Source organism: Moschus berezovskii, chromosome 23 (genome assembly GCF_049115385.1).
Source record: "Moschus berezovskii isolate FMDL1 chromosome 23, NW_MosBer_1.0, whole genome shotgun sequence".
NCBI lineage: Eukaryota > Metazoa > Chordata > Mammalia > Artiodactyla > Moschidae > Moschus > Moschus berezovskii.
The window spans coordinates 58364223-58390777 of NC_142482.1; the positions used below are offsets into that span (position 1 = coordinate 58364223).

General features: G+C 42.4%; 1 protein-coding gene across 2 annotated transcripts in view; it reads left to right on the forward strand.

The window, feature by feature from the left end:
* The window catches only part of BLOC1S5 (biogenesis of lysosomal organelles complex 1 subunit 5), a 33409-nt gene extending 9968 nt beyond the window's left edge, over positions 1-23441 (forward strand). The window contains exons 4-6 of one of the 2 annotated variants that reach the window (XM_088831441.1): positions 3882-4011; positions 10347-10405; positions 19808-23441. In XM_088831441.1, the coding sequence (XP_088687567.1) occupies positions 3882-4011; positions 10347-10405; positions 19808-19987 (369 nt within the window). In that variant the 3' untranslated portion in view covers positions 19988-23441. The remainder of the gene's footprint in view (positions 1-3881; positions 4012-10346; positions 10406-19807) is intronic. The other variant, XM_088831440.1, reaches the window with a different exon arrangement.
* The last annotated feature ends 3114 nt before the right edge of the window (positions 23442-26555 follow it).

Genomic DNA, 26555 nt, shown 5'->3' on the forward strand with positions numbered 1-26555 from the left:
ACTAACTGTTCCCCTTCACATTGTGAGGGAGATGCTGAGAGTGTTTTAGAGATTTAGAGTTGAGTAGATAATGTGAGCTATTTACAGCTCTTTGCTTGGCCCAAGTAATACCCTCCTCTACTTAATGAAAGCGGTCTTCCTGAGACACACAGCCGGGCCCAGAGGAAGGGTGAGGAGAGCTGTCAGGGCTTCCTGGAAGTTTCCCGTCTTTTTTTTTTTAATTTATTGAAGTACAATTATTAATAGGGTTCAGGTACACAGCAAAGGGATTGAGTTATGCACACACATTGTTTTTCAGATTCTTTTCCATTAAAGATTATTACATGACATTGAATGTGGTTCCTTGAGTTCCATCCTCTCTAGACCATTTAAACGTGGTTCAAAAACAAACTGGCTCACGTTTAAAGGGAAGCTTGTTTGTAGTTTATGTATTTTTAAAAGTTAATGCACCCAGCAACAGTAATCTTTTTCTTTATAAAATTTTGTCTCCAAAAGAAAGGAGTAAGTGCCACACGGTGGCAGCATCACTTCAATTGTCGGCATCCTGTTAAAATACTGTAGGCCCTCTTTTGTGTTTGCTCGTGTTTCAGGACCGTTGACTGTCTTGCTCTCGACTTCGCACAGCGCTTTTATTCCCGATTCCAGTCAGTGCTGTGAACAGAGATCCTGGCGGGGCCCCTCAGGTGTGCGTCCGCCTGGTAGTCATCGAGTAAAGGCATGCCCTTCCAGCCCCAGAGGTGCTGGGCCTCTGAGAGGGGAGGCCCACGCGGGTCACAGTTCATGACCTGTGGCCCTGCACCAGCTCCTTGCTTTATTTTCAAGTTTCATTCGCTGTTTTACTTAAGAGTTCCCAAATATTCCCGACTGTGTCTGAAGGAAGGTGTTTGGTTCCTAGTGACAGACCCCTGAAGAGAGTGGCTCTCCTTTCCTCCCACAGCGGCCAGAGCCCCACGACCTCAGCCTTTCCTCCAGTGGGGCTGCTCACGTCCTCTTGCTCACAGGGTGGCTTCGGGAGGCCAGCCATCATGTTTGCGTTTCCTGCAGCAGAAGGGAAGGCAGGTGGGAGGCGGCTAGTGGTATCTGTTTCACAGGCACCTTTACCACCAAATGCTTCCCAGGTGGCTCAGTGGTAAGGAATCCACCTGCCAACACAGGAGATGCAAGAAACACAGGTTCCATCCCTGGGTGGGAAAGATTCCCTGGAGGAGGAAATGGCAACCCACTGCAGTGGTCTTGCCTGGAAAGTTCCAGGGCAAGGGGAGCCTGATGGGTTACAATCCTTGGGGTCGCAAAGAGTTGAACATGACCGAGCAGGCATGCCGCCACCGCAGTGACTACAGAAATGCTTGGTGATCACCACCAAATAGTATTTGGGTGTTCAGAGGAAGAGAGAAGAGGGGAATGGACCCAGAATGGTCTGCCTCAGCAGATACGCAAAAACAAATAGGAAACAATCTCTACCTCCAGGGGTTTACCATCTGCAGAGAGCAGATTGTGATGATGAAATTATGATGATAAAATGAGCACAGTGATTGAGCTCTCGGCTGAGTTGGGAGGGAACTCTTCAGAAGCGGGGCTGATGTTTGATCTGAGAAAGAAACATACATGTCAGAGAGATACAGAAAAAGTGGAGGCAATGTTGATTAAATTTGAGGGAGGAAAAAAGGATTGTTCAGATGGGTACAGTAATGAGAAGAGTTGGGAAGGTTCATATTGATGCATTTGAGTGTTGATTTATTAAAGAGAAAATCCCTTGAAAGGCAGGGCAAAGTAAAATTTCACTTGACATCTGATCTCTCGTTTTGGTTAGGTTGTAAAAGTATGTCAGATTATCAAATATAAGGAAAAAGTCTATTCCCCATATGACAAGTAATAAATTTATATATATATATACAGTATGGTTTTAGGACTTGTGGGACTATTATTTGAAGGAAAGAAAATTTTAAATATTACATCAGTCTCTCATTTCCTCTCTGATGCTATTAAATTACACCTTTAATGTAAAAATATAATAACTGTACTAATACTCTGAATAATTGCTAACATTTTTTAAGTGTTTCGTGCCAAGTCCTGACTTAAGCACATTATATGAGCACTTGTTATCAGTTTCAATTTGAGAAAAGTTCACTGGATCTGTAATTTTATGGGGTGTTATACATCAGAAACCAAGCTTCATTCTTTCATTCTCTCTCAACTTGTGGATAAGTTTAAAAATTTTTATTGTGGAAAAATTGAAGTATCCTTACCCCAGCTGCTCCATAGGATGGTTCAAAACAAAACCTCTGGTAACTTCTATACCAGTATCCCCTCATAATCGCACTCACCAGCCTCATTTTCAGTGGGCTTTTTGCACTGTATTAAGATTCACAGTGAGCTTACTGACACAGCGCAGAGTTCTCGCGCACCCCTCGCCCACTTTGTCCCATTATTAATCTTTTACATTAATTACTGTGCTACACCGGTAAAAACTAAGAAACTGACACTGGAGCATTACTGCTAATGAAACACCAGACTTGACGCGCGTTTCACCAGTTTTTCCATTACAGCCCTCTTCCTGTCCCGGGATCTAATCCAGGGCGGCACAGTGCTTTTCATTGTCGTGTCTCTAGTCCGCTCTGGTCTCTGACAATTTTTCGGGCTTTCCTTGTTTCTCTTGACCTTGACAGTCTTGAGTTCTGGCCAGTATCCTGTAGAGTGCAGCCCCATCTGGGTCTGTCTGATGTTTTCCTTAGGATTAGACGGGGCTGACGCGCTCTGGGAAGGCGTCCCAGCGAGGGAGCATGTCCTTCTGGTCACGTCACCTTGGGAGGGGCCTGCCGTCGTCATGATGTCACTCACGAGGTCACCTTCATTGGCTCCACCGTGAGGTTAATGTCTTTCTCATTTCCTGCTTTATTCTCTGGAAGCGAGTCACTCAGTCTAGCCCACCCAAGCGGGAGGGTGGGTTAAGCTCAGCTTTCTGAAGCTGGGGCTGGGCTCCGGGTCCCAGGACCACCCCCAGGTGCATCAGTTCCCTGGCTCTTCTCAGCCGGCAGGTGGCTGAGGTTTATCATGGCCGAAGGAGGCAGAGCAGACTCGCAAAGGGAGCAGGTGCCTGGGGGGCGTCTAGAGGAAGCCAGGCAGAAGCTTCCCAGAGTGTCTCACCTGGCAGAGTCACTTGAGGCACGCCTCACTCCCCCGGGAGTGGGTTATGACATGTGATGTGTTGTCTTCCGGGGAAGCTCATCTGAGCCTGGGGGTCCAGGGTTCTTATTGGGGACCCGACAAGTAGGCAGCCTCTGCCTGGCACGTATCAAAGTTCCGGACTCCTGGAAGGAGAGAGGTGTCTTGTCATTCACGGGAAGTGTTACCTGCCTGGGAGCTGTTGGCTGGTCAAGTTCCCGGAACCTACCAAGGCCAATCATGCAGGCAGGCCTTTGTAAGGTGGTCTCAGGCCCGCAGTGATAACTCCCTTCTACACAGGGAAGAACCCACGTATTACTACTTTTTCCACACACCTATTTGAGTGAAGTGGGATCAGAGCATCATAATAGAAGCTTTATGATGAAAAGAACAACAAAATATAATTTAAAATCTGATCATTTCTTTGCCACAGATGAAAGGCATGGGATCTAGGTCTCTCTTTTTGTTCTTTTAGTGTTTCTCATGCCCATTTTTAAACATTGGTATGAAAACATGACTCATATTTGCAACTTTTGAAGCATTTCATAATTAAAAAAAAAAGATACCCCCAGGTTGTGGCCTAATTCATCGCCAAATAATTAGAAGAAGGCTTTATAAATTTTAGTAATAAGTACTAACGTAGCAACCAGAACTTGGGTGGAAGTCTCAGGAAGTAATTAGTAAGATTTAAGGCACAATATGTACTTTTCTTTTAATAGGAAAAACGTGGTCTTCGAGAAATGCGAGTTCTTGAAAATCTGAAGAATATGATCCATGAGACACATGAACATACTCTTCCGACGTGTAGAGCAACAATGCAAGACAACTTAACCCAAGTTCTCCAGAGATGTAAGCCAGTGTTTTTTTATATTGCTTTATTTCATAACGCATGCTCTGCCCAAATGGATTTCCCGGGGTGTTTGGTGAGAGGTGGAGACGAGAGAGGGAAGCCGCCCAGTTTCAGAAGTCAGGTGATTAGTGTGTGTCGCCCTTGATGTTCAGAGTATTAACCTCCCCAGCAAGGTGGGCAAGCAGGATTACCCGTCCAGGATGTAAGAAATTTGAAACCTTTTTTTACCTTAAAAAATGTATCTGCAATAAAATGTTTGATGGCCAGGAATTAGAGTATGCAGTGAGGCTTCCTTGCCAAGCAGGACACCAGAGTTTTTAACTTAAAAAAAGTCCTGTCGTAAATGTTTGTGTTTTATCACTTTTTTCATTAACCTGAATGTTTTAATGTGGAAAGGTGTTTGCTAAAAAGAACATTTTTTAAACATATCAAATTACAAAATGAGAGGAGTTTTATGAGTAACTGAGTTTAAAATTAGAGGTGTTATCAGAAACTCGGGGCTTCCCCTCAAATCCACATTGATGCTGTTCAGTTTGTCCAGGGACAGAGGGTGCTGGCAAATAATGAGGGGCTGGAATACGAAGCAGCGTCTTTCTCAGGAAAAAGGGAAGCGCCAGGACTTCCCTGGTGGTCCAGTGGCTAAGACCCCGTGCTCCTATTGCAGAGGCCCAAGTTCCATCCCTAGACAGGGAACTGTTAATGGATCCCACATACCTCAACTAAGAGTTCGAATGCCACAGCTGAGACCTGGTGCAGCCAAATAAGTAATTTTTTTTTTTTTTTTTTAAAAGAAAGCAAAGGCTGGGGACGTAGTGGCCTGTGAGGGGAGTGGCGGGAGGGCTTGTTAATGACTGAGTTATGAGGGTGTGAGTGCAAGTCCAGGTGAGTCTGCACCCTCGGAGGCTCGGAGGAGGGTGGAGAGGACAGGGCAACCTGCGGTTTCTCTGAACGGAAGAGGAAAGGGTCTAAACCTGATCTCAGGCTTTATATGGCACTGTGGACACGCCCTTGCCCCTTCATACGGTCAAATCCTTCACCTTGAGGCGCTGTCTCGACATTGCACTGGAAACAAAACTCAGATTTATTGATCAGAATGCCTGTGTATGCTTTTGAGATGTGCGGTAACTTTCCTTTTATACACTGAGTATATAAAAATAAATGGGATTGCAATCAGTTTTTAAAACAAAACTATGAATGGATTTTTCAGTCAGTTTAATTCCTGGGTCATTCCTATTTCTGATGGGAAGCCTCATGTTAAAAAGCATAGTCTTGGGACTTCCCTGGTGGTTCGGTGGTTAAGAATCTGTCTGCCAGTGCAGGGGACACAGGTTCGATCCTTGACCCATGATCCCTGGATCCGTGGGGCAGCTACGTTCCTGTGTTGCAGCTGCTGAGCCTGCATGCTGTAGCGTCCGTGCTCCACACCAAAAGGAGCTATCACAATGAGAGGCCTGCTCACCACAAGTAGAGAGTACCCCCGACTCGCTGCAACTGGAGAAGGCCCACATGCATCAGTGAAGATCCAGCACAGCCAAAAATTAAAAAAAAAAAAATTTTTTTTTTAAAGCATACTCTTCACAATGGAATAGTGAAGTTTTAGAGGTCACAGGGAATCCAGACGGTAAATATATTTTCCTAAAAGGAAGAATTAAAATGCGAGGCGATAATGAAAGTTTTAGTGTTAGAAACACCCAGAGGCCTTGGGGTCCTGCTGCTGCTAGAAACAGGAATGGCTTCCTCATCAGGCTCCAGCCTAAAGATGTGCTTGTATCTGTTATCACGAACGTCACAGGTATAATGGAGATAATCGTTTGCTTTTAGAGCCAACATAGTTTTTTAAAAATTGGCCTGGGCCCAGCTGCTGTTCCTGGGGAATTTCATGTTTGAAAAGTTGACATTTTAAGCCGCGATGCTGGCTTGTGTTTATCTATGGGATATACTCTCATCTAAGTAAATTAAAGCTAAGCTACAAGGTTAGTGACAGTGGAGTTTTGTCTTGTAGCCTGTCAGGCCTGTCTTAGCTCTGCACATCTGAGAGCTGAGCTGGGCATGTGGTCAGCTGAGACTCCCAGAACTTGGTGTGCGGATCTTCAGCTGTTGGTCTAACACTGTGTATGAAACTAAGCTACAGTGGGGCGTTGGGGGGTGGGGGGGGTGCGTCCTGGACTGTTGGCACGGAGACAGTTATAGAATCCTAGCTTAGTGTCTTAGTATTGGGTGAGCAGGGGCAACAGAGCCAAGAATCACCTGTGGCTTCTGGAAATTTTAACCCCAGAAAGTCCCTGAGCTCTGGGAGGATGTGTAAGTGGGGACAGTGCCCCTCACAGCACCCAGTCAGCAGGACACAGCCTCTCCACTTCTCCATCCCAGAGACACTGCTGAGTGTCTGTTCTTCTTGCTTAGAATCGAGAACCAGTCCTCCTTTTGAGAGGGTAAGGACAGGAAATCTCTAGGTTGTTTCTCCATTTAAATTAACTAACTAGGCCACAGTAAAAGAATTTTCTCTCCCTTCCTCTCTCTTTTTACGACTTTATTTTTCATTATTTAAACAAAAGGATATATGTCTAAGTAATAAGAAAGTAGAAATAAGAAAGTAAGAAAAAGAAGAAAGCAATACATAAGTTTAATTATCTGAAGATAACCGTTGGTTTTTAACTTTGGTGAATCATCACCCCGACATCTTTGTGAATATATCAAAATAGAAGGCTGAGTGGGGGCGGTGACTGAACGGACGGTTGGGAAGGTGTGAGGGGCAGAAGAGAACTTTTGGGAAGAATGGGCTCGGGCAATTTTTGAGTTAAGGTATTAATTTTAAATTTTACTTGAATTTAGCAGAACAAAATCTCAAGTAAAACTGAAGGAAATACATTAAAAGAATTGTTTCTTTATTGTAAGAGAGAGTTGTTACTGAAAGATCACTCAGAGAAAAATAATGATTAAAAGACAAGCCAAAGTTAGAGCGCTGTTGTTTCTGCACTAGGTGCCAGGGGCGGGGAGGGTCAGGACCTCACCCCTTCCCTCTGCTTCTCCCCCCCAACCTCTCAGTTGCGATCCCTAACTTTGTTTACAAGCGAGGTTTTACGGTATTTGCTTTCCCTTCTGCAGTAATAATGCTGCCAATTGTTTAGTCTTCAGTTCAGTTCAGTTCAGTCGCTCAGTCGTGTCCGACTCTCCACGACCCCATGAATCACAGCACGCCAGGCCTCCCTATCCATCACCAACTCCAGGAGTTCACCCAAACTCATGTCCATCGAGTCGGTGATGCCATCCAGCCATCTCATTCTCTGTCATCCCCGTCTCCTCCCACCCCCAATCCCTCCCAGCATCAGACTCTTTTCTAGTGAGTCAACTGGTCGCATGAGGTGGCCAAAGTATTGGAGTTTCAGCTTTAGCATCAAGACTATACAATTTCTTTCTGTTTTTGATTTGGTTTTTAAATCTGTAATGATGTGGTTATAGTTCTGTTTGTTTTCCTTAGTTCTGCGGTCTTCATTTTTCATGCCGTGTGTTTGATGTCTTTTAATAAACTCGTATGATTATTTTTCTTAGGGAGCATCTGTGGAGAATTCTATGAGGCTTTCTTTCAGAATGAATGCTTTGTCTTATCTGTCTCTCCCATATTGTATCCCTTTCTCCCTACCTCCCTCCCCACCAGCACCGTTTCTCTGCAAATTAAAGCATGTTAGAGTTCTAAGAATTTTGTCACCCCATTTTCTTTTTCTCATCTTTCAGGGGGTGGAGTGGTTATGGTGGGGTGAGGCATCTCAGTTCTTCGTAGAATCTGTTCCTGTTGCTACTGAATTAGGAACAAACTATACATGGTGTAGAAGAGATAGGAAAGGTTAGAGAAATGAGCCTTTTCCTCATGGAGTCTCGACATGTGAGGAAAGGGAAAAGAAAAGTGTAGTCACTTCTAAGGTAGTTTTCTTAGATTTTAGGAAAGCAGGTTTCCTTAAATTCAGAAAGCAAATCTTTTTTTGGTCATGTGGATGAAACGTTAAAAAATATGTTACTTCAGAGACTGAAATTTCTAAAAATGGATATTCTAAGCACAAAGATAATTGTGATAAGGAAGAAAAGTGTACCTTTGTTGGATGTGTTCTAATTAAATTTTTAAAAGACAAAATAAATGTCATGTTCCTATAACTCTTAGATTGAGCCCAGAAAACGATGAAGCACCCAAAGTCCATACAGTGGCTTTTTTAAAAGTTATGTTCAGAGCCAGCGGGGAAGAAAACCAGGAAATGATGGAACCACTGCTTGGGAGAGATGATGTAATACTAATATACCACAGAAAGAAGGCAGATCTAATCAACTCCTGTTTTGTTTTGTGTTCAGCTTTTCTGTTAGAACACACAGTGACTGGGAACCTTCATTTTAGTGCTGCAGTGTTAGCTTTGCTACGACGGGAGCAAATGGCTACGGATAAACGCTGGACTGTTGAAACGCGGCATCTCCTCTTTGCCGCGTTCTCACGGGGCGGGGGGGGGGGCCTGACGTTTTTCTGAAGGAAGTCCCAGCGCCCGCCCTGCACGGAGCTCTGCGCTCACTGGGGCCAGCTCCGGGCGGACAGGAGGCGTGCTTGTGAAACAGCTGGGGAGGCCTCTGAGGCAGTGCAAGGTCACGTGGTAGGGTGTACACCTGCCCGATAAAAGAATTTCACATAAAAGTAAATCCACATGGGGAAGGGATTCACCTGGAGGGCTTTATGAGGCACTAACCCTGGGAGAAGGCAATGGCACGCCACTCCAGTACTCTTGCCTAGAAAATCCCATGGACGGAGGAGCCTGGTAGGCTGCAGTCCGTGGGGTCGCTAAGAGGCTGACGCGACTGAGAGACTTCACTTTTCCTTTTCACTTTCATGCATTGGAGAAGGAAATGGCAACCCACTCCAGTGTTCTTCCTGGAGAATCCCAGGGACGGGGGAGCCTGGTGGGCTTCCGTCTATGGGGTCGCACAGAGTAGGACACGACTGAAGTGACTTAGCAGCAGCAGCAACCCTGGTAGTGGGCTTTTGGCACATAAACATTATGACTAGAGGAGAGGAATGCGGACAGCACTTTGCATAGGGAGAGGCCAGGGTGTAGAACAATGGCAGCAGCAGCATCTCTGGACTGCTGACTGTGTGCAGGAACCTCTGCTCTGAGTGGCTTTTACTATTAGTATGAATCTTTCCGTGGTTTTTAAGCACGCTGTCTACTTCGTTACTTATCTCTCCTGTCGGCTCTTCAGTCCTCTCCCCAGTCCTTCTGCTCATTTCGCAAATGAGGAGCTAAGGTTCTGAGAGGCGAGGGGCAGCAGCAGCAGCACCTGGCACCTAGCAGGCGCTCAGGAAATCACCTGACAAGTGGCCGAGCGAGTGAGGGAGCAGACGCGCACACAGGTGCAGGCACACAGGCGGTCAGAGCTCAGCGCCAGGGGCGACTAGAGGAGGCTGACTCTCAGCCGGCTCGCCAGCCAGCGAAGTAAGCGAAAACGTGTGCGCAGAAGTAGAACGGGTCTGGGAAATGAAGAGGTTTGGCATGATGGACTGCTCTCCTCGGGGAAATCGTAAGAGGGGTGGGGCGCTGAAGGTGAGAGCCGGGTCTTCAGAGTTGGGGTCTGATTTCAAGCCCCGCGCTCTGTGTCCCTTAGTCACGTTACTGCTGTTACTTTTTATAGATGCCAAAAATCTGTAAAACGGGACGGTGATCCTCACCCGGTAGGAAAGCGGAGAGGAAAGCATGGAGAGTACTTAGCACAGCTCTTGGCACACAGTAGTACTCAGCAATTAGCTGCAGTAATTATTACCAGCTGTTGTAATTCACTGAAAAGGGAACTGGTGTGAAAGCAAGCAGTCCAGAGAAGCCTGAGTCTGGCAGTGGCAGCCAGGGTGAATTAAAAGACGGGAGAAGAGGCGAGGAGAAAGGTAGAAGGTCATTGGAGCTTTCTGGGTGTCGAGTCCTGCCTGCAAGGGGGCAGCAGTATGGATGAGGAAAAGGACGGGGGAAGCTGATGAATCGGAGACGCTGCAGAGGCCGCCTCCATCACAAGGGGATGATGCGTTTATCAGGTGTTTCACACCTTTTCAGAGAATCTCGAGGCTGTTAATGATGACTTGTCATCGAAATCGGTACTAAATGTCCTTGGCTCACAAATGACCGTGGTTCTCATTAATCCTTTTTTTTTTTTTTCCACTTTTTAGCCACCATGCCGTGAACAAAACCAGCTTTTTTTGTGTAGTTTCTTGAGATCTAAGACAATCCAAGTGTTTGTTTGTCCTTTCGTTTTTTAATCCAGATAAGTCTCCCCTTGAGGGCTGGTGACTGACAATCCACTGTCTGTTTTATTTCAGTGCAAGCAGCTACTAACTCGGTCTGTAGACTCCAGCAGAGGGAACAGGAGCGAAAAAAGGTAAAAGTGGATCCTTTGGATAATGGAGCCTGTAACTCCAGGGCTTTTATCATCATATTATTAACAATTACTTTTGGTTTAAAGAAAAACAACTCTGAATTTGTTTTCTTTTATGCAGTGATTTTTAAAGATTAAAAAATGGCTGATTCATTGAAGATGTGCTGAGTCAGTGAAGTCACATAATTGCACTGTGTATTTTTATAATTCAGATTGCAGGCTTCTTTTTTTTCCTTTTCAACATTTCCATCTTTTCCCTGAAAATGGATTTCTCTCTAGGAGGAGAAAGAATAGGACTTTTTCATGGAACAGAAAATACCCACCAGCTTGGAAATAGCCGTCTTTGAGCCTGAAGCCTTGAGTGAATGATGTTTATTTTTTCTAGAGAAGGAGGCATTCGTTCCTGTGGATGGGTTCTTTAATGACTAATCTGAGAGTGTATGAATCACTTGCTGGGTAGTGCTTTGCTTATTTAAATTATATCTTAACTGTAATTCAGGTGTGGAAAAACAGCACAAGAATTTAAGTTCCCATGATACTGTGGTGTTTTAGCTTACAGTTGAAGAATTTTTGTAACTTATTTATTGCTCTAAGCCAGTAGAAATATGCTTGTTAAGAAATACGGAAAATACTGCCTCTTTGCCTGTGGTGTATCAGCAAGTATTACTGTCTCCATCTCTCTGCAGTGTGTGGTTAATCCATGATAATGGTATAGATCTGCCACTGCAAAAAAAAAAAAAAAATGAACCTTGCCCAAGTTTAAATTTCTCAACTTTCTGTTCAATTCTTAATGTTGATATGAAGTTTAAAGATTCAGCAGTTTGATGAATCAAGCCTTACCAAAAGGACTTGACGATTAAGCCAGGTGGGAAGGCTGCCGGGGGGGAAGCAGGGCTGTCGCGAGCACACCTGTGACCTGGCAGGGCCATGCTGGCTGGGGAAGTCGGGGCGTCGTACCCACCCGGTGTCCAGAGAGCACGGCGAGGGCGCCACCGTGGGTGGGGTGAGCGAGGCCCGGCAGGGCCGCAGGTATTGTTCTGGTCTCTACTTGACTAGGTGCCCCTGGGGGTGAAAGATTTTAGTTTAAGGCAGAAGCTAACGGTCTAGGAGTCCAAACCACTGACACTAGTATCGTGTAGCACAAAGTTAAGACCTGTCATAAAGCTGTGGAGAGCGTTGCATGGTCCGAGGGAAAAGTGTAATTTGCTAGGAGGATAGGTGCGCCCCAGCCCAGCGTTGATCCACGTGTAGGAATCTGAGTGATGGAAGATGGGAAGAAAGACACTGTAGGACAGGGGCCAGGGGAGTGAAGCAGTGGATGGGAGAGGTCAGGGGTCCAGGGAGTTGGCGCGGGGAGTATCCACTTGGGTCTTTCCGGAGAGGAGCACAGAGAACCAGGCATGAGATCTGAAGCAGTTTGTTGTGGAAGCACCTGGGACGTGTTTGTGTTTGAGAATCAGGGATACTATGATAGAGCCCTGGCTGTAACGTATGCTGTACTCTTGGCTTTCAAAATAAAAATGAAAGAGCGTCTTTTTTTTTTTTTTTAATGTGACTGCACTCGTTATTGACCTTTGTTTCTAAGACATTCTCCGAGCACTTCTGATTTTTGATAAAATGGCAATTCTTGCCATTCTTGAGCAGAATTAACCTAAAATTAAATTATATTGGGGATGGATGGTTCTTCTTTACTCTTTGAACTTTTTTCACATTTGGTGTATTAACAGTGTCTAAGTAGGAAAATTACCAGACTGCATAAAAAATGCCTGGTGTCTTCTGTGTTTAGGTACTTGCCTTTCTTAGCTAACCATATGCCCTTGGATAAGCCCTTGAGCTTCAATGCAAATGCTTGTTCTCAGCGGGTAGATCGATGTTTTATGTACCTGATACGTTGTGTTGTGTACTGTATGTGAAATACTGTGACTCTCCAAGTGTCAGGTGCATTTTCCCCCGCCAGCTCGATCGTTTGGGTAAGATGCAGGTAATCACTCTGTGGATAAGAGCCCTGCTGTGGTCTGTAGAGTTGGTGAAGTTCTTGAGAATCCTGCCTGTTGATGATTCTCTAAATTAAAAGATACTGTCCCTTGGTTTTAAGAAAAAAAAGAAAGAGCCTCAAATAATAAAGCACTTGGGGATTTTCATCTTAAATATATTATCTCAAAGATTGTTATTGAACTTTTTTTAATGGAATACACATTAAAAAATCAGGATTTTAGAATACATTGAAATATCTTTATTAGTACTTATCTAGTTAGCAGAGCATTTGAAATACAGATCTTTAAGGTCTTTTTCTTTTTCAGCTGTCATACCTTGTTTTGCCAAAACGTGTGTGGCAGAGGTTTGGGACTACATGTATATTAGACAGGGAAATGAGGTTTAATTTCTCATTTAGCAGGTCTGTACCAAGCAAAATTGACCTCTAGCTGCATTTTACAGTCTAATGTGAACCGTTGCCGTGGTTATTCTCTTGGCTGCATTTTGTGTATTTGAATGGCTCTCAGAACAAAGAAAGATGGGAGTAGTAATGGAATAAAATAGACCATTGCCTTTAATCGCTATTGCTTTCATATCGAGACAATTTGTGGAATTCTGTGGGAAGTAAATCATGATACACGTCATTCATCCAAGTCACATTTCCCGCCATTGATAGCTAAAAGTACACTCAGAGCCACAAGTGCGCATTCCAAGCTGATTGACATGTGCCTTGAAAACTAGTAACTAATACAAGTTGCATATTGGGTGCTACCAATAAGAGAAGTGAAACGAAAATACAAATGGCTGATAAAATTCAGTGACTTAAATAAATAAGCCGTCAAAAGCAGACGAGTTGATTGACACTAGTTTAAACTGAGGTTCATGCACAAGCATCAACTTTTGAAGTTCTGTTCAGACTAGAGATAATAATAAAGTGAATGTGAATCCTTTGATTCATCTTGTCCACAAATACTTACTAGAATTAATTTTTGCTCCTTCTTGTTTTGTTATGAGAGCAGTGAGCTAGTGTGGCTTATACATTCTCTTGATAGCGTTTGAAAATGCCAGGTAGTGGGTCAGTACACTAGACTGTCTATCCTCTGGTTCTGCATCCGTGAACTCAATCAAAATGTTTTAAATGGATATTTTTTAAATTCCAGAAAGTTCCAAAAAGCAAAACTTGAATTTGCCGCATGCCGGCAGCTGTTTCCATATCATTTACGTTGTACATGCATAGCATTTACATCGTATTAGGTATTATGCGTAATCTAGAGATGACTTTAAATGTGTGGAAAGATGTGCGGGTTACATGCCGTGTCCATTTCTCTAAGGGCCTTGAGCATCTGCGGACTTTGGTGTCCGTGAGAGTCTTGGAGTCAGCACCCCACAGATCCCTCAGGGTGACCATACATAGTGTTTTAAGTACTGAAAATAGCTACATTTGCTATTCTGACACTCAATACTTTCTCATTTATCTGTGTAAGGCATATTTAAGATTAAAGGCACATGTATTGCTTACAGATACTCCAAAGAACCTTCTAGACAGCCATTGGTTTATTCAGAGTTTTCCCTTAGACCCGGGTTTTTCACCGTCTGCACTGTTGACATTTTGGAGCAGATAAATCTCTGTTGTAGAGTCTTATGTAGGATGTTTAGCACATCCTTGGCCGCTACCCACCAGATGCCAGCATGACCCCTCCCCCTCCAACCTGCATTGTAATAACCAGAAATATGGGAGACAGGAGAGGACAGGAGCGTCAGAATCACCCCCAGCTGAGGGTTACCAGCTTAGAGTAAAGCATGCAAAAATGTTTACGTGTCCGTCAGTTCTTTTATAGACCTGGTCCTGGACACAGTTTGCCTTCAGGACTGACTTCACGTTTATCTCCAATGGGACATAAGGAAGCTGGGTTGTTATTACTATTTCTCTGTTGTAGAAAGAGACAAACCTTTACAGCTAATTACTTTTGGTACCCAGTTACAGCAAAAGTGGGGTTTTCTTTTTTTATCTTGAGAAAACAAATGTGTCTACATCTTTTGAGTATGCAATTGGTTTCATTTGGGAACCCCACCCACCCCGAAACTTGAATATTTTTAATAGTGGTAAAATGCACATATATATAGTTTGCGGAAGTATTAAACATAAGTCTGGAAGAGATTCATAAAAAGCACATTTCACAGTAAATTCTAGAAATTGCAGTACTATCTTTATTTCTTTGGAAACCATTGCAGTGGGTCCCAGTCTCCACAGGATAAAAATCTTAAGTACAGAGTTAAAATATGTAAACTTAGGTAAACATTGTAGTGTAGAATTCTAGATTTGAACTAATTCAGGCTTTATTTCTGCAGTTGCTCTGCTATGTCATTTTTTTTTTTTAAACGCAAGAATATTGAGTAACCCAGGGGTTAGAGGGGCTGAGCATCTAAGGAAAGCATGTGACTTGATTCTGAACTGTTAGGAATTTTCTTTGGAAATGAATGTGTGTAGGCAACTCAGTTTGTCCAGGATTGGCTCTGTAACTGGAAGTCCTTTAAATTAACTTCAGAGTTTATCATTAAAGGATAAACAATGAAAATATCTTAATTTGAAACTTAGGTATTACTGAAGTTCAGCAGTAACCTCAGCAATTGTTTAGAACTCAGACCAAAGAAGGATTTAGGGGTAAGTCCTGTGTCTCGGATCATGAACTCCTTATTGCCAAATTCAGAGTGAAATTGAAGAAAGTGGAGAAAACCACTAGACCATTCAGGTATGATCTAAATCAAATCCCTTATGACTACACAGTGGAAGTGAGAAATATATTTAAGGGACTAGATCTGATAGAGTGCCTGATGAACTATGGATGGAGGTTTGTGACATTGTACAGGAGACAGGAATCAAGACCATCCCCAAGAAAAAGAAATGCAAAAAAACAAAGTGGCTGTCTGAGGAGGCCTTACAAATAGCTATGAAAAGAAGGGAAGCGAAAAGCAAATGAGAAAAGGGAAGATATACCCATTTGAATGCAGAGTTCCAAAGAATAGCAAGAAGAGATAAGAAAGCCTTCCTGAGCGATCAGTGCAAAGAAATAGAGGAAAACAACAGAATGGGAAAGACTGGAGATCTCTTCAAGAAAATTAGAGATTCCAAGGAAACATTTCATGCAAAGATGGGCTCGATAAAGGACAGAAATGGTAGGGACCTAACAGAAGCAGAAGAAAGAAGAGGTGGCAAGAATACACAGAAGAACTGTGCAAAAAAGATCTTCACAACCAAGATAATCACGATGGCGTGATCACTCACCTAGAGCCAGACATCTTGGAATGTGAAGTCAAGTGGGCCTTAGGAAGCATCACCATGAACAAAGCTAGTGGAGGTGATGGAATTCCAGTTGAGCTATTTCAAATCCTGAAAGATGATGCTGTGAAAGTGCACTCAATATCCCTGCAAATTTGGAAAACTCAGCAGTGGCCACAGGACTGGAAAAGGTCAGTTTTCATTCCAATCTCAAAGAAAGGCAATGCCAAAGAATGCTCAAACTACCACACAATTGCACTCATTTCACACACTAGTAGCTTAAAATTCTCCAGGCCAAGCTTTAGCAATATGTGAATCGTGAACTTCGAGGTGTTCAAGCTGGTTTTAGAAAAGGCAGAGGAACCAGAGATCAAATTGCCAACATCTGCTGGATCATCGAAAAAGCAAGAGAGTTCCAGAAAAACATCTATTTCTGCTTTATTAACTATGCCAAAGCCTTTGACTGTGTGGATCACAATAAACTGTGGAAAATTCTGAAAGAGATGGGAATACCAGACCACTTGACCTGCCTCTTGAGAAACCTACATGCAGGTCAGGAAGCAACAGAACTGGACATGGAACAACAGACTGGTTCCAAATAGGAAAAGGAGTACGTCAAGGCTGTATATTGTCACCCTGCTTGTTTAACTTATATGCAGAGTACATCATGAGAAATGCTGGGCTGGAAGAAGCACAAGCTGGAGTCAAGATTGTCGGGAGAAATATCAATAATCTCAGATATGCAGATGACACCACCCTTATGGCAGAAAGTGAAGAACTAAAGAACCTCTTGATGAAAGTGAAAGAGGAGAGTGAAAAAGTTGGCTTAAAACTCAAGAAAACTGAAGATCATGGCATCCGGTCCCATCACTTCATGGCAAATAGATGGGGAAACAGTGGCTGGCTTTATTTTTGGGGGGTCCAAAATCACTGCAGCTGGTGACTGCAGCCATGAAATTAAAAGACGCTTACTCCTTGAAAGTTACGACCAACCTAGACAGCTTATTAAAAAGCAGCGACATTACTTTGCCAGCAAAGGTTCATCTAGTCAAGGCTGTGGTTTTTCCCGTGGTCATGTATGGATGTGAGAGTTGGACTGTGAAGAAAGCTGACTGCTGAAGAATTGATGCTTTTGAACTGTGGTGTTGGAGAAGACTCTTGAGAGTCCCTTGGACTGCAAGGAGATCCAACCAGTCCATCCTAAAGGAGATCAATCCTGGGTGTTCATTGGAAGGACTGATGTTGAAGCTGAAGCTCCAATACTTTGGCCACCTGATGTGAAGAGCTGACTCACTGGAAAAGACCCTGATGCTGGGAGGGATTGAGGGCAGGAGGAGAAGGGGATGACAGAGGATGAGATGGTTGGATGGCATCATCAACTCGATGGACATGGGTTTGAGTGAACTCCGGGAGTTGGTGATGGACAGGGAGGCCTGGCGTGCTGTGGCTTATGGGGTCGCAAAGAGTCGGACACGACTGAGCGACTGAACTGAACTGAGTCCTGTGTTGCTGACCTTAGCCAGCACTGCCAGTGCCTGGTGGTAATAAAAACCAGTCTTTCTGTTGTGTGTGTCACTGATGTGAATTTTGTTCAGACAGCGCACCTTCTTGTTGTCTGAAGCCAGGCAGCACTCCCCCCTGCTGCTGTGTGCACCCTTAGTATGAATCATATCATTATTGAAAAATTGTACCTGCAGACTGGCACTTGTAATATGACTCCATTTTTTTATTAATTGTTTGTATAAGCATAGGAAAAAGACTGCAAGTGTAGCCATCCAACTAGTCACAGTCCTGGAAAGGAAATGGCTTTGATGTGTCTGTGGGGTAGTGGAGGGGACTGTCCCTTTCTGTCCTTGTGTTTGGGTTTGTTTCTAAGCTCTGTAATACTTCTTTAATAAAAGTGAAGGGGAAATGCTACTCCAGGAGAAATTATTGAGCCAGAAATATTTACACTTTCTGTTTTGATAGATTCTCGCAGATTGCTCGCCAAAAATACTAATTACTCCCACCACTGTGAACATCAACTTTTGAATGTATAAATTAATATGCACATTTTTGGTAGCTGCTAGAAAATTTTAACTGCAAACCATAATTACCTATTACAGGTAATTTTAACTAATTACTTATTACACGTAAATAGTTTGATTGCTATACTGTGTTCTTCTGTTAGTCGTGTATGAATCTGTTGAGTATAAGGATAGATGTGACTATGATTTTTCAAGAGTGTTTCAGCTAGAGGAATCCTTGTTTAAGACTGACACAGAGTCCCATTATTTGACCTTAAAAGCAGAATTACTGCACGCAGGGGATGGTCGTCTGAAGTTAGCTCACTGTTTACAAAAGATTTTTCCTTTTTTTTTAAAATTTATTTTTAATTGGAGGATAGCGGTAGTATTAGTCACCCGGTCGTGTCCCACGCTTTGCGACCCCATGGACTGTAGCCCTACAGGCTCCTCTGTCCATGGGATTCTATAGGCAGGAGTACTGGAGTGGGTTGTGGTTCCCTTCTCCAGAGGATCTTTCCGACCCAGAGATCGAACCTGGGTCTCCTGCATTGCAGGCAGATTCTTTACCGTTTGAGCTACAGGGGAGACCTTAATTGGAGGATAATTGCTTTACAATGTTGTGTTGGTTCTGCTGTACTACAATGGGAGTCAGCCATAAGTATACATATATCCCCTCCCTTGTGAGCTGCCTCCCATCCACCCTGTCCCTTATTTGGGAGAGTCCTTTTTAATTGTAAGCAGAGTCACTGGCTTGTTAGGCCAGGAGGTGTGCTCCTGTTGGGATGCGCTTGGGGGCATCTTTGCTGCTTCAGATGGAGGAGCAGTTGGGTGCCCTGTCTAGGCTCTGTTCTCGGGAAGTCACAGCTAGGCAGACCGCATTTCCTGACAACTGGAATAGATGAGATCCAAGATAACCTTCACTCCTGTCGGCTTAGAATACTTTTTAACTGGCTTCTGAGCATGCAGGGTTAGTTAGTATACTCTGTGCTTATTAGAAATTAATTTCCCGCTAATGCCAGGGTATCATTTTGGTAAAGTTTATTTGCATTTTTCTTATCTGACTATGGCTTTTCTCTTAGAATATAATAGTTTTGCCAAAGTTCCATGAAAAGAATTTAATGAACTCTTAATGTTTTATTTATCTTTTGAAGAATGACCGCCTCTGAGGCTGAAAGGTTAAAAAGTCATGTTTTGCATTTTGTCTAACCTGTTTCCCCACGGCATTGTATCAGCAAACCCCCACCCTGGTGTCTCCGCACCACGGTCTGCCTGCCCGAACCCCTTGGGTCGAGGGGCATACCTGAGGGGGTTGTTTCACTCCAGCTGAAACTTCAGATTCACTCCTGACCTCTTTTTACTTGGAAAGCCTTGGTGCTGAGGAACTTTAGATCAGATTGGCAGAAAAATACTCTTGCAATAGCTTTGTGTGTGTGTGTAAGACTTTTAGCCATCTGTGTAAAACTTCCCTGAAATGATCTGATTTGCATTTGTGATAGAAAAGGCATAGGTTTGCGTGTCAGCGAGTCCTACCTTTGCGTCTATGATTTAGTAGCTCACTGGCCATGAAGAAGTACATTTAGTGTCCTCATATAGAAATATTAAGGAATATCTCAAGATGAACTTGGGATATTTGATGCAGATATTTTTGGTGTTTATTTGCTTTAAGAATCGGAGCTGAACTAAAAGAGATTGCTTGAGTTCTCGCCCATTGATTAATAATCTGTGGTTCTTTTGAATGTGTCTAAAAGATACTTTGTGTAAGACATGCATTTTAATTTCTTTCAACAGCAATTTTTATGGCATATATTCTTTAATTTTATATGCAATTAAATGAAATTTGAGAAATAGAGGTATGAAAATTTACTTGGATTGTGTTTGAATCTGTTGTTTAAAATACTAGATATTTTTGAAATTTCAGAAATGTGAATGCCCATGTTCAGGCATAGTAAGAGAAGCCTTAGATGTGTCTGCTATGTTGTTTTCTTGCTGGACATTAAAACTGTTAACGGAGTATTATCATTGAGACTTACAAGCTGTTTGTTATGCTGCAGTGAGCAAATGTCAAGAGATAAAATTATTTTTGTCTCCCTGCATGGCAAAATAATTGTCTGGAAAATGTCACGTGACTTTCAAATTTTCTTTTCTCAGATTCATAATGACCTTTTAATAGCTAGTGAGAAACAGCACCTGACGCAGTGGGAGGATTTCATGAAGGAGCAGCATGGCAAGCAGGCAGAAGTGGACGAGGAGCACAGGAAGGCCATGGAGAAGCTGCGAGAGCAGTACGCCGAGATGGAGAAGGGCCTGGCCAGGTTCTCAGCCTTCTGAGGGCGTGAATCACAGCCGGACAAACAGGCGAGAAAAAACTGACACCCCCCAAAATAAAACTGCTCCCACCAAACCATTCAGCCTCTGCTTCAAGCTCAGCAATACATTCGATGGCACGCTTCTGTCGGAAGACGGAGCCCTCTTCTGGAGTCTTCACTGTTTCCTAGAGGAGTGCCACATCTTTCCAGTTTCAAGTGCCTCTCAGTGATCATTTGAAGGGGAGGGAGTTGGAGGAAAGCGGTGTCCACATGCTCTCAGTTAATGTGTACCAGTCTTGCTTTCCATTGATAGATTATCTCAGAGAACTAACCGTAAGTACAGACTTCCTAGGGAAGTAATTGTAATTCATCCTTCTGCAGGGTTAATGTTAGTTTATCATTGTGGCTTAGGAAGCAGAGATGGTGTCTGGCTGTCGTGGCTTTGTTGGCTCTTGAAGGAATGTATACAGTGTTATTCCATGAGTAATGTAGACAGAAACAGCTGTCCTGGGAGCAGAGATCGTATTGAAGAGAAAAGAGCATCAGAACCACGTCTCTGCTGTGACATGGGGCCACGCTGGTCTCTGAATGGCCCATTGGGAGAAGTTGTATAATGCTGTGTCTTAACAAGACACGCTTGTTAAGATTGTGGCCTTCCAACACCTCGTGTTTTCAGCTTTGTTTAAAACATGCTTACAAGGAAAAACTTACCAGAAACACAGTTGACTTTTAACCTTTCCAAGAACCATACTGTTGCCCATAGTCTTTACCTCATTTTTACGTCTGTTTTTGCTGTGGGTAAGCTTTGTAAGATAAATAACGTCTCTACATGTTTCAGCCATTTAATGAGTAATCAGCAAATTCTGCCAAGGCCTCCCTCTGGAACCGTATAAAGATCCTGGCTCTGAGAAAACCAGAAGTATTTGCCCACACGGCAAATGATCCATGTTAAATGTAAATCCTTTTTAGTGTTGAACGTCTGTTCTCATAAGCAGGTGTATTATGATGAAACATGTACCAATTCTGTCATCACTGTGATCTTTAAAAATCTGCATTTAACAGTCTAATTGAGGAACTAAATAGATTTTTTTTTTTTATTTACCATGAACCAAGCAGAATTATATGCAATAATTTCAAGAGATTTATGGCAAGTGAATGTGAGGTATGGATAGACCTTTCAGGTAATTTTTTCATTGCTCTTCAGTGAAGAAAGGCACGAGAAAGAAAATACCCAGCTCGCTGGTGTTACCTTAGTGTTGCTCCTGCAGAAAAGTGACAATGCCTGCCTGTGTAAATTTATGGCTTACTGTCAAAGCTTCATTCTTGGCTGCATGTTGAAAATGTGATTAAAGTTAATAGAGGAGATGAAATAAGTATTTGAGATTTCTTTCAATAACACAGAACTTCTGCCAACTCCCTCTGTCCGCTACTGTAGGCCTGACAAGCTCATCCATCATCCTCTGGTACCTGGACCAAAAAGAGTACTTGCTGACACGCAGGCATGTTGGAATTTTCTTAATTCTCTTTTCAGTGGATGGAAAAAGAAAACATACTTCCAAAAATATCCTGCACATGAAAAGGGAGGGGAACCGTAAATGAAAATTCCCTTTGTGCTGTAGGCAGTTTCAGAAGAGCTATTAATTGCCAGTGCACCACTGAACAGATGCGTGAACCAGGAAACCAGGGCCGTGTGTGTGAGCAGCAACGATTCCTCCACTTCTGCATAGACGTTTGACCGTGCTCATTCATCTCGTGTGAATAATAAAGACTTTACCGTATGAGTTTGTGTATACTATGTGAGGATCTAAGGGCCTTCTTAAACCAAAATGACTTTATGAACTTTTTGAGCTTTAAACGTTGATGCTAAATCTTTTCTTTGTAACTTTCTTAGCCATTTAATATACCTTCTAAAAGAACTGGTTGGTTCTCTTTCCTTTTAATATTTTTAGTAGTAACACTTTCACTTATATTTCTCAGTTTCTAAATCACTTTTGATATGTATTTTATTTATATATAAAAATTTGCTTTAATAGTTATTTCTGCTGTTACACTGTCTAGCAGAGAGAATGTGGCTTCTGGTTGGCTCACAGGATTACTTTCTAATGAGCAAATGAAATAATGTTTTGTCAGTTTAAAATGCTGTAGAAATGACTGTTTTTAAATTCTAACTATTTTTTATTTTCCGTCATGATTTCTTTTTTTTTAACTTGCATTTGTGGATTTTTTTTTTCTAATTTCCTAACATGTAGACTTTGAAGTTCTGTTCTTATTGATTTCTGCTTTCATTGGACTGTGGTCCAAGAATAGATTCATATAAGACTGAAATGTTACAATTTGTTGAGATTTGGGATCTGACCTAAAATACGGCAGTCTTTGTAAATGTTGTGTTAGTGCTTGAAAGTATGCATGTTTCCAGTTGTTGGGTGTTCATTAGACCAAACTGTTAATTGTGTTGGCCAAATTGTCTCTATTTTAATGTTCTTTTTCTTCTGCTTGATCTTTCAGATCCTAAGAGGTGTTAAAATTTTCTGTTCTGGTGGATTTTCTTATTTCTGTCTGTAATTGTGTTAGTTTTTGTTTTATATATTCTGAAACTTTGTTATTCAGTGTATTGCAAGTTTAGAATTGTTTATCTTTCACGTTTAGAGTTGAATCTTATGTTTGTTGTCACAGATTTTATTTCTGACAATGTTTTTATATCATTTTATGTTGCCTTCAAATCTTATGTTTCCGAAAGGAATATTTATATGGGCCACACCAGCTGGTTAGTGTTTGTATGGTATATGTTTCTCTATTCTTCCTTCAGACCTTTTCTGAAAGGAATATTTATATGGGCCACACCAGCTGGTTAGTGTTTGTATGGTATATGTTTCTCTATTCTTCCTTCAGACCTTTATGCTGTGTTTTCATGTACCCACTAAAAGCTAACTAGATTTTTTTTTTTTTCCTATCTAGCTGGAGACGTTAATTGATTTACATTTGTGGAAATTGCTAACATATTAGGGTTTATTTATACCATCCTTGGAGAAGGAAATGTCAACCCACTCCAGTGTTCTTGCCTGGAGAATCCCAGGGACGGCAGAGCCTGGTGGGCTTCCGTCTGTGGGGTCGCACAGAGTTGGACACGACTGAAGCGACTTAGCAGCAGCAGCAGCATACCATCCTATTGTGCTTTTTGTTCTACCATTTTGTTATCTCTCTGCCCTTGGGTGTCCCCCTCCCATCTTCCGTGTTGAGTTTTTGTTTTTCCATTTACTTTTTCTCTGCTGGTTTAAAAGGTAAAACTAAAATTTTGTCATTTTAGTGCTTACCGTGAATTTTAGTTTGCATAGTTAACAGAATCTAAAGTTTCATGTTTTCACTCTTACGCTGAACATCAGACTTTTGAGCAAAATCTGATTGCTGCTGCTGCTGCTAAGTCACTTCAGTCGTGTCCGACTCTGTGTGACCCCATAGATGGAAGCCCACCAGGCTCCCCCGTCCCTGGGATTCTCCAGGCAAGAACACTGGAGTGGGTTGCCATTTCCTTCTCCAATGTGTGAAAGTGAAAATTGAAAGTGAAGTCGCTCAGTGGTGTCCAACCCTTAGCGACCCCATGGACTACAGCCTACCAGGCTCCTCCGTCCATGGGATTTTCTAGGCAGTAGTACTGGAGTGGCTTGCCATTGCCTTCTCCGAAAATCTGATTGCCTTCCCTTAATTAATAAGTGTCTAGAATTTTAGTTTTATCTCAGTTTAATTCCAAAATAGTTATTGTATACAGTCAGTATTTGTTTAATTTACCTGTAAGTGTACCGTTTTATTATCCTTGAAAGTTAGCTGGGTATACAAGTCTAGATTGACAGTTATTTTCTCTCATTTTATAATAATACTGTTCCACTGTCGTCTTGCTTCCATTGATCAGTATTCCTTTGTAGGCAGTCAGTCTTCTCATTCAGGTTATGTTTAAGTTCTTTATCTCTGACATTCTACAATCAAATGCCATTATACTCCAAGCTGTCTGCTGTGGATTTCTCTCTATTAATCTGCTCAGATTCACTGAGCTGCTTGAATCTGAGAATTGGTGCCTTTCATGAATTATGAAGAATTTTCACCTGTTAGCTCTTTGAGTAATACAGCTTGATTTTCTCAGTGCTCTCCTTTAGGAAATCAGATTGGACTTAAGTTCCACCATGTCACTGTGTTCATTCTTTCTCATGGTCTCTGTTTCATGTTTTTCTACCTCACTGTCTCTGTGTTGAACACTAGATAATTTCCTTACGTCCACTGTCCAGAGCACTAGTTGCGTCTTCCCGCTGTCTCTGATGTACTTAACCTGTCTATCGTTTTTAACTGTCATTATATTTTTTCATTTCCAGAAATGTTGTTTGGTTCTTTCTCAGGCTTTCTTGGTCATTTGGCGTAGTTCCCCTATTCTCTTTCTTTTCTTTTAACATATTAAATGTTCTTATTTTACATTCTGTATATGATAATTTCAATATTTTTACCCTTTTTTTGTGGTTCTGAATCTGTAGTTTGTTTTGTCTGAAACAAGTACATGACTTGTTTTCTGATATGATCAGTGAGTTGTCATTGTGAGTTGACATTCCTCTGAACTCCATTTAGGGGAATTTTCGATATGTTCCAACAGAGAAGTTTGCTGTGTTTTTTTTTCCCAGCACCTCCATTTTGTTTCTTTTGGCCCCGCTCACCCTGGACCACTTCAGAGTCAGAGTTCTGCTTGTGTTTCCCCTGCTCCCCCTCGCCGTCCTTCAGCGTGTGTGGGTGCTCTCCGACACTCACAAGCCTTCTGAATTTCCTTCTCAAACATACAACAGTGTCAGGCGGTGATAAGACATTCCCAGAGACTTTTTTCATCCTTCGTATCTCCACTCGAAACAAAGAGGAGAAACTTAGGGTGTTTTCCGGCTCACTCCCTGAGAGGTGCCTTTTGGGGAGTCATCCGTGGAGCTGCAGTCCAGCTCAGCCCTGCTGTGGACTGAACCGTGTCCCCAAATTCAGATGTTCAAGCCCCAGCCCCCACTGCGTCTGTATTTGGAGATGGAGGTTATAAGGAGGTAATTCAGGTTGAGTGGGGTCAGCAGGGTGGGGCCCTGATCTGACAGAACCTGTGTTCTTAGAAGAAGAGACCCGTGTGCGCACAGTCACGTGGTCATATAGTCACAGCAGAGAAGGCGGCCGCCTGCAAACTAGGAAAAGAGGGCTCGACGGGACGGCATTTTCTGGCACCTTGATCTTGGACTTCTTGCCTCCAGAACCATGTGAAAATAATTTTCTTGTGTGTAAACTGCCCATCTGTGGAGTTGTGTTACGGTGGCCCAAGCAGACCAACAGTCCCAGGCCGTGATTCCTGCCCGCCGTGCAGGTATAGTCCTTAAAATGGGTCCTTCTAAGCATCAGGGGTGGGACCTGGGATAGTTATCAGTTCTGTAGCCAAACTGTCTCATGGAATTTGAGCTTTTCCCAGTCTGCCTTCAGTTGTTTCATTAATTTGCCATGAACTCAGCCATAAAAAAAAAAAAAATACAGTTTAAATTTTCTCTAGCATTTCAGGTGTTCAGTAGCTAGTGACATTTCTCTGTACAGAAATAGTGTGTGACACGCCCAACAGGGACCTACTATACACTGTACAGCACAGGAAACGCCTCCCAGTGTTATGTGGCAGCCCGGATCGGAGGGGAGTTTGAGGAGGAATAGATATATGTATATGTATACCTCAGTCCCTTCACTGTTCACCTGGAAATATCACAACATTGTTAATCAGCTGCACCCCAATACAAAGTAAAAAGTTAGAAATGTCAAAAAATAGTTACCCCAAAAAAGAAATGGCATGTTAGATAGGTATACGTTGATTTTATTATGTTCAAATTTCCCTCCTAAAGCACCATGTCCGTATTCTAGTATAAAGGATGATATCTTTTCTTTCGGTCCTTGTCCCTAGTATTTTCTATTTGGTGGTTTCTTTTTATTATTATTATTAGGGTTCTTGTTGTCTGTGAGCTAATTTGATTGTGTCTGTTCTGTTGAATTCTTTTTACTATTCGTGAGCTAATAAAAGCAAATAAGAGCATAGTAGTCTTGTTTTGAACCTGCGTAAGTCTTACCTGAGTACTTCCTTTTGGATTTCTTTTTTTCTTTTTAGGACATTATTGCAGTTTGTGAAAATGTGCCAGGTCCCTGTTATAAGTATGTAGATAGAAGTACTAGATTTGTGGTATTATTCCCAAAGTTCCATGAAAATCTGGAGAAATCACAGATGCCTCCAGTGTACATTGTGAATTCCCCTTTTTGCTTCTGTCACATGTAGGTTTTTCGGTCTGAACATTTCTGTTTACTTCTTGAACTGTCTTCTACAGTACATATGTTTCAATACATTGGGTTTTGGTTGCCATTACAGATTAAAAGGCAAAGGGTTTTATTGCTTTGTAATTTGGCGTAATGACTGCCTTTTCTGAAATTGTACCCTTGAGCCTCTTTTTTTGTCATTTTACAGCTGTAAGTCTATCTCAGGATGAAAAATACCAGAAAAAATATTTAAATGTTAATTCAGTCAAACTATTTGAAGCTAGATCATTATAGAGAATGCATTT